Source organism: Heterocephalus glaber, unplaced genomic scaffold (genome assembly GCF_053883595.1).
Source record: "Heterocephalus glaber isolate CG9 unplaced genomic scaffold, H.glaber_assembly_v1.0 deba00001444, whole genome shotgun sequence".
NCBI classification, from domain to species: Eukaryota; Metazoa; Chordata; class Mammalia; order Rodentia; family Bathyergidae; genus Heterocephalus; species Heterocephalus glaber.
Genome location: NW_028258297.1, coordinates 13882079 through 13897130, shown reverse-complemented (window position 1 = coordinate 13897130; position 15052 = coordinate 13882079). Strand labels below are relative to the sequence as shown.

The following is a 15052-nucleotide window of genomic DNA, read 5'->3' as shown; positions in this document are numbered from 1 at the left end:
AGCCCACGGCAAACTGATGAGAACAGTTTCCACGGAGTGTGGGTCCAGGAGCAGAGGAGTTAGTTTGATCACAAGTGCAGGTGAAGAACTAGAATCAGCATTCAGCAGTGGGCAGTGAAGGTCTCGAGAAGAAGAACCTGTTGCTAGGAAAGGTCATGAGATGGAGGGAGGATTCAAAAACCTAAGAATATTTGCCAAGTGATGAGAATGAGCTATGACTTGACATTTAATACTATATTTGTTGCCAGGCGTGGTGGCACAGGCCTGTAATCCCAGCACTCGGGAGGCTGAGGCAGGTGGAGCGCCTTGAGTTTGAGGCTGGCCTGGGCTACATAGTGAGTTCAGGGCCAGCCTGAACTACAAAGGGAGACCCTGCCTCAAACACCCCCCCCCAAAAAATTACATTTGTTACATTTTATTGAAACCTTCATTTCAGTTGTCTAAAAATTACGTGACATGGTATCAATGACTGAACAAAGGATTTGTTTCTTACACTTACTTTTTAAAAGTTAATTTTATTGGTACATTTTAGGTATACAATATAATGACATTCATCATTGGAAATTTGCATCTTTACATAATCTCTCTTGGTTCTTATTTTTTCCCCCTTCCCCTGCCCTCCAGCCCCTCCATCCTTCCCTATTTACAAAGATTTTGTTCCTAATTTTTCATTTTCTCATATTCCATTCCCTTCTTTCCTTTCCCCTACCCCCCCACTTCCCCTTTGCCCCTTTTTTTCCTATTTCACATTATCTATCATACCTTTTAGTCCTTATTTACCCTTTCAGTTTCTCACACCTGAGACTATTCAGTATTTACACTTACTTTTTAATGGGAAATTTCTTTGGCTTTCTAAATTTTTCTATTCATATGAGAATACTTAATAATATCATTAAAAATGATGGTATATGTAAGTTATCCCAGTCTAGTTTCCTGGGTAGTGCAGTACAACCCTGGTTTTATGTTGACTCTTGCTATAGGACCTAAAATATATTCATGTGGAATTAAAGCCTCATATAACACAATCTTAGCAGCTATCTTTACCACAGTTTTCCCCAGAGCTCTCAGAGGAAGGCACACATGCAGGCTCTGGCTCACCCCTGCTTCCTCTCTTCCTCCATGCAGTCCTCCTGCCCCTGCAGAGACTTTTCCACATTACTCAAGGCCTGGTGTCTCTCTCCTTCCTATTCAGAACATTTATTTATCTATGCCTCATGTATTTGACAACCAATGCTAGTTTGCTTTGTGTTAGCTTGTATTATGTTTGCAACTTTTCATACAGTTCTTTTTGTCTTAAACAGATTGGAAGTTCCTTTGGAGCCAGTCTTTTGTTTTTTGTTGTTCTTAACCCTTATTACAGTTCTCTGAGTACTATCACATGCTTTTGACAGAGCAGAGTTAAAGGCGAACAAGACATTGAGAAATGTTTAGTTATGAAGGATTACCACTCTATGTGTAGCAATAAAATTTTCTTGCAATTTTAGGAAGCCAAAGAGGAGCCCAAAACCATAAAAGAACATAGAAAAGAATGTGCCGCAGGAGGTAAGAGATGTTTTCTTTCCACCTCACTTGAATTTTTGCTCCCTGGTGATATTTTCTAGGCGTGATTTTCTTGAATAAAGCTATGTTGCCTGCAGAATCTGGAAACTTTGTTGGATTCAGTCTTGATTCCACTTGTATTATTTTCAGAAATCACACTAACACTACATGAACTCTTTGGTCCTGGATGACTTGTGATAACAACTAGTGCTCCATTGTGAGCTCAGAACCAAGTCAATGTTGGTAGTAAATTTTATGCTCTACTTTTTTATTTCTTTTTCAGTATCCTATCTAAAAGTAAATGACCCAGGATTTACAAAATAAGAGCGGATATGCTTTTCTCCATAGCTTGTCTTTAAGATGGTAGAGTGGATAGAGTTTCATAGACTCTAGGGTGGGTCAATCTGTGATCAGCTGTGTGATCTTAGAAAATCATATAACCTGAGTTTGTTTTCTCATCTGTAAAATAGAAATGATGAATTAAAAATACATATACTATATTAAAAACTACTATATGCTGAGCACTAGGCTAAATTCTTTATGCACATAGTTTTATTCTAGTCTCAAAATACAAGGTGAAGTAACTTGTGACTCAATTTCCTACGTTGTGAAAGGTATAAAGTAACAGTATGTACACACAGAAGTATCTAAACCCAAGGTTTGCTCTGAGGATCGAATAACTTAGTACACATGAAACACGTAGGAGATTATGCAGACATTCTCATAAAAGTTAATTATGATATAAAAATAATATCCTTATCTTATAGATGGCTTAAGGAGGCTGTGTTTATTTGAAAATCACTTATCTATAAGAGTCAAAGCTCAGATTTAAGTCAAGTGTTGTCCAGCCAACATCTTACTAAATGGAGAGGGCTGAAAGCTTTTCCTCTAAAATCAGGAGCAAGACAAGAATGTCTGCTATCACCACCTCTGTTCAATATAGTTCTTGAAGCACTAGCCAGAGCAATTAGCCAAGAGAGATAAAAAGAAGTTAAATTATCATTATTTGCAGTTGACATGATCCTCTACATAGAAGATCCCAAAAACTCCTAGAATTATTAACCAAATTCCTTAGCTTACCAGGATACAAAGTCAGCACTCCTGTACACCAATAACAAACTCCAAGATGGAAATTAGGGAAACAGTACCTTTAACAATAGCATGAAGAAAAATGAAATACTTAAGAATTAATCTAATCAAGGAAGTAAAAGGACCTCTACAATGAAAACTACAGTATTCTGAAAAAAGGAGATGGAAGAGGATATTCAAAAATGGAAAGATATCCCCTGTTCCTAAATAGGCAGAACCAGTGTAATCAAAATGACATACTTCCAAAAAACTTAATGCAACCCCAATCAAAATATCAATGGCATTCCTCCCAACTAGAGAAAGCAATATTAAAATTCATGTAGAACCAGAAGAGGCCTAGAATAGCAAAAGCATTTCTGGGCAACAAGGGCAAGGCAGGAGGCATCACCATCCCAGACATCAAGTTATACTACAAAATTACAGTGATAAAAACAGTATGGTATTGGCAAAAAAACAGACTTGTGGATCAGGACAGAACAGGGAATGCAGAAACAATGCTAGACACACTCAGCTACCTTATCTTTGACAAAGGGGCCAAATCCTTTTGCCGGAGGAAAGATAGTTTCTAGCAAATAGTGCTGGGAAAACTGGTTAGCCACATAAATGAAGATTGAACCTAGACCTCTATCTCTCACCAGGCACTAAAATCAAAATGGTTCAAAGACCTAAATATTAAAAATAATTTGCTGGAAGACAAAATAGGTTAAACTCTTGAAGACACAGGTGTAGGCAGACTTTTGAACAAAATCTTGGTTGCACAAGAAATAGTACCAAGAATCAACAAATGGGACCACATCAAATTAAAAAGCTTCTGTACGGCAAAGGAAACAACCCACAGAGTGAAGAGACAAAGTGAAAAATGGATAAAAAATTTTCCAGCTACTCAAAAGACTAATATCTAGAATATACAAAGAACTCAAAAAAATTACCCCCCCCCCAATTTAAAGATCCAATCAAATAGTGGGCATCTGACCTCAAAAAACTAGGACTGGAAGTCCCATTTGATCCTGCTATTCCATTGCTGGGGATCTTCCCCAAAGAAGTAAAAGAATCATACCACAGTGATATATGTGCACCCATGTTCATAGCAGCACAGTTTGTAATAGCTAAAACTTGGAAACAGCCCAAATGCCCATCAACTGGAGACTGGATAAAGAAAATGTGTTTTTTTATAAAATGGAGTACTACTCAGCCATAAAAAATGAGAAATTAGAGACATTTTTAGCTAAATGGATGCACATTGAGGCGATACTCTTTAGTGAAATAAATAGGACACACATGAATAAATACCTAATAGTTTCTCTGGTGTGAGAAACTGAAAGTGTAAATAAGGACTAAATGTATAATAGGTAATGTGAAATAGGAAGAAAAGGGGCAAAGGGGAAGGAAGTGGGAGGGCTAGGGGAAAGGATAGAAGGGAATGGGATTAATATGAGAAAATGGAAAATAGGTACAAAATCTTTGTAAATAGGGAGGACTGGAGGGGTTGAAGGGAGGGCTGGGCAAGGGTGAAAAATAAGAACCAAGAGAGACTATGTAAAGGTGCAAATTTCCAACGATGAATGTCATTATATTGAATACTTAAAATGTACCAATGATTAGAATGAATAATTGATAATGCAAAATAGGAAGAAAAGGTCCAAAGGGGTAGGGGTAGTGGGAGGGGCAGGGGAAAGGAAAGAAGGGAAAGGAAAAATGCTGAGAAATGGAAAAAATGGAAATAAAGTCTTTGTAAATAGGGAAGGGTGGAGGGCGTGAAGGGAGGGCTAGGAATGGGGAAAAAATAAGAACCAAGATGCATTATGTAAAGGTACAATTCCCAATGAGAAATGTAATTGTGTTGTACACCTACAATGTACCAATAAAAGAATTTAATAAAAAAAAATAGTGGGCATCTGAAATGAATACACTTCTCAGTTGAAGAAGTACAAACGGCCAATAAATACTTGAAAAAATGTTCAGCACCATTGGTCATTTGAGAAATGCAAATTGAAACAACTCTGAGATTCCATGCCACTTCTAAAAGAATGGCCATCATCAAGAAATCAAACAATAACAAATGCTGGAGAGGCTGAGTTGGAAAACGGAACCATTCTTCACTGTTGATGGGAATGTAAACTGATACAACAACTATGGAAATCAATATGGATATTCCTCAAAAAAAAAAAAAAAAAACAAAGCAAAACTAAGACTAAAAATTTCACTGGACCCAGCTATTCCCCTTGTAGGTATCTTCCTGAAAGGGTTAAAGTCATCGTATTATAGTGATACATGCATACCATGTTTATAGCAGCACAACTCCTAATAGCTAAATCTTGGAAGCAATCTATATATCCATCAACAGATGAATAAAGAAAATAATGGCATTTATATGCAATGGAGTACTACTCTCCCCTAAAGATGCATAAATGAGTCATTTATAGGAAAATAGTTGAGTCCATAACATTAAGTGCAATAAATCATACATGAGCTTAAATATTGCATGGTTTCTCTTATATGGGAAACCCGTTATAAAGAACAAAATAAAAATATGATAGAAGGCATGGAGATAGAGCTTTCTCAAATGGGAAGAGGATCAAGAAATGGAGAGAAGGAGAGGAGGGAAGGTTGATGAGAAAAGGAATTAAGATGTGCTATGTACATGTACTAGCTCCACACAGGGATTGTAAACACATATACTGCAAACATGTACTAATAAAATAAAGCCTGCTTAGAATAAATCTTTCTGTGCAGCTTCTTACATTGTTCCTTCTCTCTGCTTCCAGAATAGCTTCTCTGTCTGGATTAGAACAGACAGAGTGTATGGGTATGTATCAGCCTAGCTAGAGAGCAAAGTGATATATCCTGTGTATCTTTAATAGCCTCAAATTCCCCCAGAGCTTCTTGGATTTTACCTTCCATTAATACACCCTAGGCCTCATGGAACCTGCAGACTGGGTCCCTGCCATACCTCTCTTTCCTCCTCTCGCCATGTGTAAAACGAGATGGAAACCTCTCTCTTGACAGTAGTAAGGAATCACCGTGGTTTCAGAGTTAGTGCTCACTAGGGTCTGATGTAGACGGGCGCAAGAGATCTGGCTGCATCTGGAGAGCCAAGAGCCTGGATCCCACTGCAAGGTCCTGCGCAAGGCAGCTCCGGAGGCCAAAGAATCCGCGATGGACGGTGGTGGATCAGCGCCAAAGGCCAGCAGACACGCTTAAGGCGAGGGCAAGGACCAGAGCTGAAGCTTCGTTTGGGGGAAATCAGCATAAAATCCTCCCGTCTTTTATACCGTTCCTCAGAGCCACGCTAACACAACTGACTCGGCTGCTCCTGCTCAAGCTGCCCATTAATTAAGCACCACATGGCTCTGGTCCATGGTCCCTGGGCATTACTGCTTTCCGGGTCCTGAATGATGTGGAGGAACATCATGGTCGCTCATCTCACGGTAGACAGGAAGCAGAGGATGTTAAGCCTTTTTAACCAATATTTTACTGTCTTTTAATAGAGACTGAGGTTTCCTCTCCTCCGGTAGCCACTGGGAAATCGCTTAACTTTAGACAAAGTGACAAGTAAGCTCCTTTTCATGTTGCAACTTAACATGTTCTATTTTTCTGTTGAATTACATTTAATTAAATTCTTTGCTTTATCCTTCAGCACTTCTGCTAATGAGAAGGAGGTGGAGGTGAGTTGAAAGCAAATGTTTTTTCTTTAAAAAAAAAAAAAGTGTTTCAGACTCACCTGCTACAGTCTCTTCACACTTTTGCACACATATTCATACGTTTGCTGTTTGGCTGGGCAGTGACTAAGTGCAGGTAAAGCCCGTGTATTTCAGCCCTGTGTGTCTGGGAGGAGAAAGCAATGTCACAGTCTAATCCTGTGTTGCACTGAAATATCTGGTCACATCCAATTCTCTCTCCCTGCCCTCACATTATTTTGACAACAGGCAGAATTTCTCAGATTATCTTTGGGGTTTAAGTGTGACTGGTTTACATTGGAGAGAAGAGTGAAGCTTGAAGAGAGGTCCCGTGACTTGGCAGAAGAAAATTTGAAGAAAGAAATCACCAACTGTTTAAAGCTCTTAGAGGTGAGGATCAGAACATTCTGAAATTATACATTTGGCTGTGTTTTTAATGATGTTTTGATAGCTACATATTGGTTTATTTCAGTGACTGAAGTCAAAATGCCAGTCACTAAGCTCTGCCTGACCCAATTGTGAATTAATAAAAAATGATTCAGGATCAGGCTAAAAGTTTCATTAATAGGAAGTATCAGAAATAAAACAACAAAATGTCTCTTAAAGTAGGTCTCATGTGTGCCCTGTTTTCTTTCTGGATTTTCAAATAGATTTCAGGAAGAGCAGTCATGCAGAATACTGAGTCATAGGAGATATTATATATCAGTTTTGAGTTTTGTGAAAAAGAATCAAGAGTCTATTTCCATTTATGGTTAACTGGAAAAAATAATGGTGACTAGTGTCAGTCTTATCAGATGACATTCAACCCCACCGTAAAGTACTGAGAAAAGGAGTGTCCATGGAAGAGTAACAACTATTGCCCTTCATCCTATGAAGTTAATATGTGCTTAGAGATAGGTTTGGAAATAGCTTAATTTTAGAGGAAGAAGATAAAAATTAGGAAACCATTCATATTAAAGTTTAGCATCTTTTAATTTTCCCCCATACCCTAGCTCCTGGTAACCGCCTTTCTACTTTTTATTTCTATGTATTTGACTGCTTTAGATATCTCCTATAAGTATCTTTAAGCCATATGGTATTTGTCTTTCTGTAACAGGTTTATTTCACTTAGCATAATGTCTTCAGGACTTGTCCATGCTATAGCATGTGACAGTGCTGCCTTCCTTTTAAAGGCTGAATAACATTCTATTGCATGTATAAGTATATGTACATACATCCATATATATGCAGCATTTTGCTTTTCTATTCATTCACTAATGGATATATGGGTTGCTCTTATTTCCTGGCTATTGTGAATAGTGCTGCTATGAATATGAGTGTACAAATGTCTGTTTCAGTATGAATGTGAGTATACAAATGTCTCTTTCAGATTCTGCTTTTATTTCTTTTTGGTATATATCCAGAAGTCAAATTTCTGGATCATATGGTAATTCTATTTTTAATTTTTTGAGATGCCACTGTCATACTCCCCATAGCAGCTGGACCATTTTACATTGCCACAAACAGAGCTTCCAATTTCTCCAACTCCTCACCAGCACTATCATTTTCTGTTTATTTCTGTAATTGCCATCCTTATGGGTTTGTGATTTTGATTTGAATCTCTATTCTTATTGCCCAGTTGTATATCATCTTTGGAAAAAGGTTACTCAAGTCCTTTGTCCATTTTGAAATCAAGTTAAATTTTTTTCTGTTGATGTAGGAGTTCTTGATATATTTTCAATATAAATCACTTTTCAGCTATATGAGTTAAAAATATTTTCTCCTTTTTCATAGGTTGTCCTTCACTCGGGTGATTGGGTCCTTTGATGTAAAAACACTTTTAAATTTGATATGGCCCCATTTGCTTAAATCCAAGAAGTCATTGGCAAATTCAGAGTCAGGAAGATTTTCTTTTGTTTTCTTCCAGGAATTTTCTAGTTTGGGTCTTACGTTTCAGTCGTTAATTCATTTGAGTGAATTTTTGCGTGTGTATAAGATAAGGGTTCAGTTCCATACTTTGTCAGTCTTCCCAACACTACTTGCTTAAGAGATGGTCCTTTCCTCATTGTACATTCTTGGCACCCTTGTTGAAAGCTCATTTGATTGTATACATGAGGGCTTACTTTGGGACTTATTCTAATCTACTAGTCTTATATATCTTTGGGTGGGGGCAAAGTACTAAGGATCGAATCCAGCGCCTTTACTCTGTGCTACATCCCCGGCCCCCTCCCCCTTTTTTATTCTGAGACAGGGTCTTGCTCAGTCACTAAATTGGTCAGGTTGGGCTCAAACTTGAGACCCTGCTGCCTCAGCCTCCCAGAGTGCTGGGATTACAAGCGTGTGCCATTATGCCTAGCTCATGCTTTTTTTTTTTAGCCTAAAAAAGTAATAAATTTCACTACAAAAGAGCTTCATGGGTTAAGTAAAATATCAAGTTATGTGCTTTGACTTAAGTGATTTTTGTTGTTACTGTTGTTGTTTTTCAGTATTAGGAACTGAATTTAGGTCCTTCCCATTGAGCTGTGCCCCCACCCAATTTTTATTTTTTATTTTGTGACAGGGTCTTACCAAATCACTACATTGCCCAGGCTGGGCTTGAATTTGCAATCTTTCTGCCTTAGCCTCCCTGAATGTTGGGATCACAGGAGTGTGCCATCATGCCTAGCTTTATGTCACTTTTTATGCCAGAGTTTTAGAAGGATTGGCATTATTTCTTTTTTCAATGTTTGGTAGAATTCCCTAGTGAAATCCCTAGGTTTTTCCTTGTTGGAAGGTTTTGAATTACAGATTTTTTTTTGGTATTGGAGATCTAACTCAGGACCTTGGCGCTTGCAAGGCAGGCACGGTGCCACTGAGCTACATCCCCGGCCCTTGGATTACAGATTTGATGTCCTTACTAGTTATAGGTCTGTTCAGATTCCTTATTTCTTCATGCCTCAATCTTGATTAACCATATTGTTTTGCTATCAGCTAACATCTGCTCTTCCCCTCCTAACTGAAAGTGGTTATTTAAACTACTATAGAAAATTGCATTTTTGACAATTTCTATTCTTGTTGGTCAACAGTTCCCTGGCTGCAACTTATATATATCTGTCTGTTTCCAAAGTGGGTGTCATTCATTAAGTGCCTACTGCATGAAAAGCAGTTGGCTTCTTTTACCTCTCATATTGCAGTATTTTTGGAAAGATAATGTCAGATTCCATTTAAAAGGTGAAGAAATCAGAGATTCATATGTTAACATTTCCAGGATTATAATGCAGTTTATAATCAATGATGCCTCCATTTTATTGTCACCATTTTTTCTTAATGATATACAAAATAATAGTGCCTCTTACAATTCATGGTGTTGTAGATTTGGACATATCTTAGACATTTGTTCACAATCACCCAGCTGTTGAGCAGTAGATTATTTGCTTCCCAATCTGCTACTCCTGTCTCTACTCTAGTGAGAAGGACAGCCTTTCAGCAGGAAGGGTATAACATCTGAGATAAAGGACACAGATTTCAGAGGAATTTGTTATTTGTTTGCTTTTGGAGACAGGGTCTCGTTATATAGCTCAGGCTAGCCTTGACCTCACAGCAATCCTTCTGCCTCTGTCTCCTAAGTGCTGAGATTACAGATGTGTGCCATCACACCTGGCAAGGGAGCAATAAAGGCCTGCAGACCAGCCAGCCCAATCCCATAATAAAACCAACAGAAGAGCTAGTAGTCAGAGCCAGTTTTCACTCTGGGATGTTTTGCTACTTTCCCCAGAATTCTAACCTATGCTCTTCATGTGGTACTTTCAAATCATTTATTATAAGCATAATCTCTTTACCATTAGCAATTAATGATAGCCCATCTTATTAGCCATAGAATTAAGATGTAAATGCACATGAGGGAAGAGAGTGGCATACTTGGGTAGTACAAAAAACAGGGATCAAGAAAAACTTAAAAGATTTTGTGAGCACCTGCATGCATCTGCATGCTAACCAACAGATATATTAATATTTGGTCACCATTCATTCTTGATTTTGGGTGCTTCTTTTCATTCATCCCCCAAGATAGCTGATACTAGACTACAATGTAGTAGAATCACTTGCTGAGTGCTTGTGTTGGAAGTGTTTTAACACTTTGCTCTCTGTGCAGTCTTTAACACCTCTGTGTGAAGAAGACAACCAGGCCCAGGAAATCATTAAGAAGCTGGAGAACAGTATAACGTTTCTTAGCCAGTGCACAACACGAGTGGCCAGTAGGGCTGAGATGCTGGGAGCCATCAATCAGGTAATTTGTCTCCACTTCTCTAATTAGAGTGAAATTACTCAAAAGATTTATGTTCCCTGAGATGTATTCCTAGGGAAAGGTTTGTAGGAATTTCTTCTGTGTTATGTAAGATGTACAAGTTTAATGGAGGCAACTGAAATATCCAAATGAAAAGGTGAAGAAAAATCTCTCATACTAATATTAGCCAGTGACCAACACCATAAAAATTTTGTTGTATATTCTTATACACATTCCCTTCATATGAAGTTATAAACTGCTTCTAAATAATATTATAATCTCTTTTTCATTCAATATATAGCATATATAACTTGTGATATAAACATGCACATATATCACCATTTGAGGGGCTCTATTGGTTGAATAGATATGACTCATTTAATCAATTATATTGGTTATCTCAGGATATTGTTAATATTTTGCTGTAATAAATCTGCAATAAATGTCCTTATAAATGTACACTTGATTTGTAGAGAGGTAGAATTTCAAAATTTATGGGCAAATCTGGGACTTGGCTTTTTAAAATCTATACTAAGCAGACTTATTAAAGTCTATTTTCTTAAGAGAGAGATACGTCATTTTTGGTGGTAGTTTTTGTTTATTTGTTAGACTTTAAAAATATCTTATTTCCTTTTAACCTCTTACTAAAGGATAATTTTCTTTGTTTTATTTGTATTAATGCTATATATGCATATAGATTTTTAAAAGCTAAGTCATTTTGTAAACCTTATTCAATTTCTCATGCTCTAGCAACAAACAGAAACTCTTTTGGTTTGTTTTATAACTGTATTCATATTTCTAAATAACATACTAATGGTGCCATTTAGTGATTTATTTTCAATTTTAATTGTTATCTGTTGCTTTTCCACCATGAAGATGAGCATGCAGTTCTTCGGTCACTCTCTGTTCCCTCACACAAATGTCATGGTCCCTCACCTTGTTGCTCTTCCCTCTTCTTTCCTGACCAAGCTTAAAACTCGAAGCTCAGGCTAAATGTTCTCTTCCTTGCATGATCTCTGCACGTGTTCACTTTCTTGTTTTGTTTCTAGTCACTGGGCAAATCTGCAACCTGCTTAAATCCAAATTGCCCACTTAAAAATGGTGAGTTTTATATTGTAAATTGTGTATCAGTATAAAAAAGAAAAATACACAGTGAATGGACTTTGCTAGTTCCCAAACCAAACTGCTTTTGAGACCATTTGGGAAATTTCAATATGAACTAGCATGTGATTTAAGCATTTTTGTTTAACCTTGTTAAATGTGAGCATGGTATATGGTTAAGGAAATGCATTTTCTCCTTTTAAAAATTCTTATTGGAGTATTTAAGAGTGAAAAAATATGTTATCACTTATATTTTTTAACAAATTCAAAAATGAGATGATGAAACTGATTATTTTTGGAGATTAAACTTATGGTGAAATATTATTAAAACTGGAGATGTGTGGATTTATTGCTTAGTTTTTGTCTGTTTGGAATTTAAAGTTACAAAAGTTGAACAAAAAAGTATTAGTGAATGAATAGTGTTAGATTGATAATTGTGTAAACATTTTTGTTTTGTTTTGTTTTGTTTTTGGTACCGGGGATTTAATTTGCGTCCTTGCACTTGCGCAGCAGGGGGCGAAACCACTGAGCTAAATCCGCGGCCCGTGTAAACATTTTTATGATCGTGTAAATTCTATTCCCAATAGTCCACTGAGATGACTTTCCTTCTTGACATAAAATTCACATCGATCATTTGAGTCAATCATTGTTCTTTGTTATGATTGTTTTCTGGTTCGTTTTCTATTTATTTGTCTCTAATTCGTTTTCAAAATCATCTAAAAAGTCCAGGTCTCTCAATATATTTAAACTCATCAATTTTGTCACTTTCTTCTTCCTTGAGATATTCCTTCCAGAGATTTTTGACCTGCTGCAATCTGGGTTTGTTGATCTTTAGGCTGCTGCAAAAGGCTTGCAAATGAAAATTTCTCTCATATCCCATTTGAGTTGAATCCCATTTCCCAGATTCTTTGTCTCCTTCTTGTTGGTTTATTATTTATTATTATTTGGTCTGGGTGGGAGGCAAACTTTGTGAGAAGTTGTATGAATGAAAATGTCTTTATTCTTCCATTTAATTGAGGATTCTATACCAGAGATAATTTCCTCTAGAATTTCCCTCACATTGTTTCATTTTCTTCTTAGGTCTGGTGTTGGGATCAAAGTATGATGCCATTCTAAGTTTCTGTTACCCTCCTTTGACTTTCCAAAAGCTTTTAGGACATCCTCTTTTCCTACTGCTCTCCCTTGGTGTGAGTTTATTTTTATCCACTGTTTTAGGCCTTGAGTGACCATTTTCAAGATAGCAAGTTATGTTAATGAAGAAATTTTCTTTAATTTCCTTTTCTACATTTTAGGTTTTCTCTGTAAGACCTCTATGGATCTGTATGGATCTTTTCTGAGCTACTCTTTGGTCATTTTGCTCTGGTTTCAGGGAGATTTCCTCAACTTTATCTTGCAAGTCTTCTTTGAGTTATTTTTGTCATCGTTTTAATTTCCAAAAGCTCTTAATACACTGAACATTCCTTTTAAACAATTTCTTATTTCATAGACACACTAATTATTTTTAACTCTCTGAAATTATTGATGATTTCCTTGAAGTTTTAGGTTTTCTAAGACTTTTTCTTCCAGGGTACTTTTTTTCCCCTATGCTTTAAAAGATCTAGTTTCTTGCTGGAGGCTTCTCAATATCTTATGCTTTACCACAGAGCTTACTGGGGGCTGTGTGTGTGTTGAGAGGGAAAAGTTCTTGGTGACACTGAGCTTCACACAAGAGAGGATGTTTTATTGACCCCTGCTGTCAGTACTTATAGGACTTACATCTTAAAAATGTTAGATTCCCCAAGGGAGAATCTGCCAGCTGCCTGTCTTTAGAATATAACCCTGGCTGCTGGTGTTTAGGAGCTGGGAGGAACACAGATATCAGTACTTAAGTATAGGGACTTTTGCTTAAATCTGTTGTTTTCAGTAAGGTACATTTGCCATCAACTCTTTCCCAGTCCACAGAACCTCTGTTTACCTGTGTAGATAATCAAGTTGGTCTTTTACCACAATGATTGTGGAGAGGCACTGTGCTGGCCAGAGTGGGATGGGGAACTGTGGCTCTAATCACTTTTTACAGACTTTCGACCTTTCCTTGAGTTCACATACCCACCTTCATACTTCAGAGATGCCACTAACTCTTAAGCCTTTGAGGCCTTCTGTGATACTACCTAGATAGCTCCTAGGCTTTTTCTACCATGTGTTTTAGGGGCTCAGACTTCCCAGGACTCAGTCCTATTACTACCCACCCTTCCTAATTTTGCACTGTTATATCCTCTTCTGTCTTGTTTGTCCATGAAAAATTGTTTAAAAACACAACTTTTTATGACATTTTAAAGGATGGAATGAAGGTGAATGTGTTTAATCCCTTAGTGTTGGGAACAGTTCTGTCTGCCTGCCTGCCCTTTTCAGTCTCTCTCTCCCTCTCTCTCTCTCCCTCTCTCTCTCTCCCTCTCCCTCTCTCTCCCTCTCCCTCTCTCTCCCTCTCCCTCTCTCTCCCTCCCTCTCTCTCCCTCTCCCTCTCCCTCCCTCTCCCTCTCTCCCTCTCTCCCTCTCTCCCTCTCCTCTCTGCTGGTAATGCAACACCAGAGCCTCAGGCATGCCAGGCAAGTGCTCCATCCTGCATCCCCAGCCCCCAAGAATAGTATTTTCAATGTAAATTTGCTCTTATTTTTTCTTCATAGGAGAGCCGGGTTAGTAAAGCAGTTGAAGTGATGATTCAGCACGTAGAAAACCTAAAGAGAATGTATGCCAAAGAGCATGCTGAATTAGAAGAACTGAAGCAGGTTCTTTTGCAGAATGAGAGGTCATTTAACCCTCTTGAAGATGAAGGTAATACAAATTTAAATAGTATTAGTTGTATTTTCTAACATTCTCCTTTTTCATGCTCTTAATGTGTCTGTCTTTTGAAAAAGCCCCTTAGGCTAAGGGAGATTTCTTCAACCGAGAATGTATTTAATCCAAATCAAGTTGACTTTATTGTTTGCCTAATTAATGCTATGTTAGTATGGACACTTTTTCTGCACATAGTCAGGCGCAAAAACTTAAATGAGCCGGTCTAAGCAACAGTGGTTTTGTATTCTTCAAAGAAGTAGTGACCCTGGTAAGGGTCCATAAACTTGATTTATGGTTTGGAAAACAGACAAATGAGGTCACAGGAAGAAATCAAAACATATGGTTTCTATAAATCTTACAGTATTTTTATTTTAAATAGTACAAAGTTTTCTAAACAGAATTCTTATTTTAATCATCTGTTCTGACTTCTAGAAAAGTAACCATACTTGATACTCATTCTATGGATTCCTTTATTCAGCAGTTGATAATTAGGGCAATCAGCAAACATTGTGGACATCTTTAGTGACACAGAACTGCATGCCACCAGTGAAGGTGGTAACTGTTATGAGTCACCAACATAAATGTATTGGTCCGT

At 37.5% G+C, this 15052-nt stretch overlaps 1 protein-coding gene across 6 annotated transcripts in view; it reads left to right on the top strand.

The window, feature by feature from the left end:
- Irag2 (inositol 1,4,5-triphosphate receptor associated 2) overlaps positions 1–15052 on the top strand; it is a 120402-nt gene that overhangs the window by 99533 nt on the left and 5817 nt on the right. For all 6 annotated transcript variants that reach the window (XM_021259077.2, XM_021259078.2, XM_021259080.2 and 3 more), the window contains 6 exons: positions 1485–1542; positions 6117–6180; positions 6266–6293; positions 6555–6695; positions 10414–10548; positions 14307–14454. In XM_021259077.2, the coding sequence (XP_021114736.1) occupies positions 1485–1542; positions 6117–6180; positions 6266–6293; positions 6555–6695; positions 10414–10548; positions 14307–14454 (574 nt within the window). The remainder of the gene's footprint in view (positions 1–1484; positions 1543–6116; positions 6181–6265; positions 6294–6554; positions 6696–10413; positions 10549–14306; positions 14455–15052) is intronic.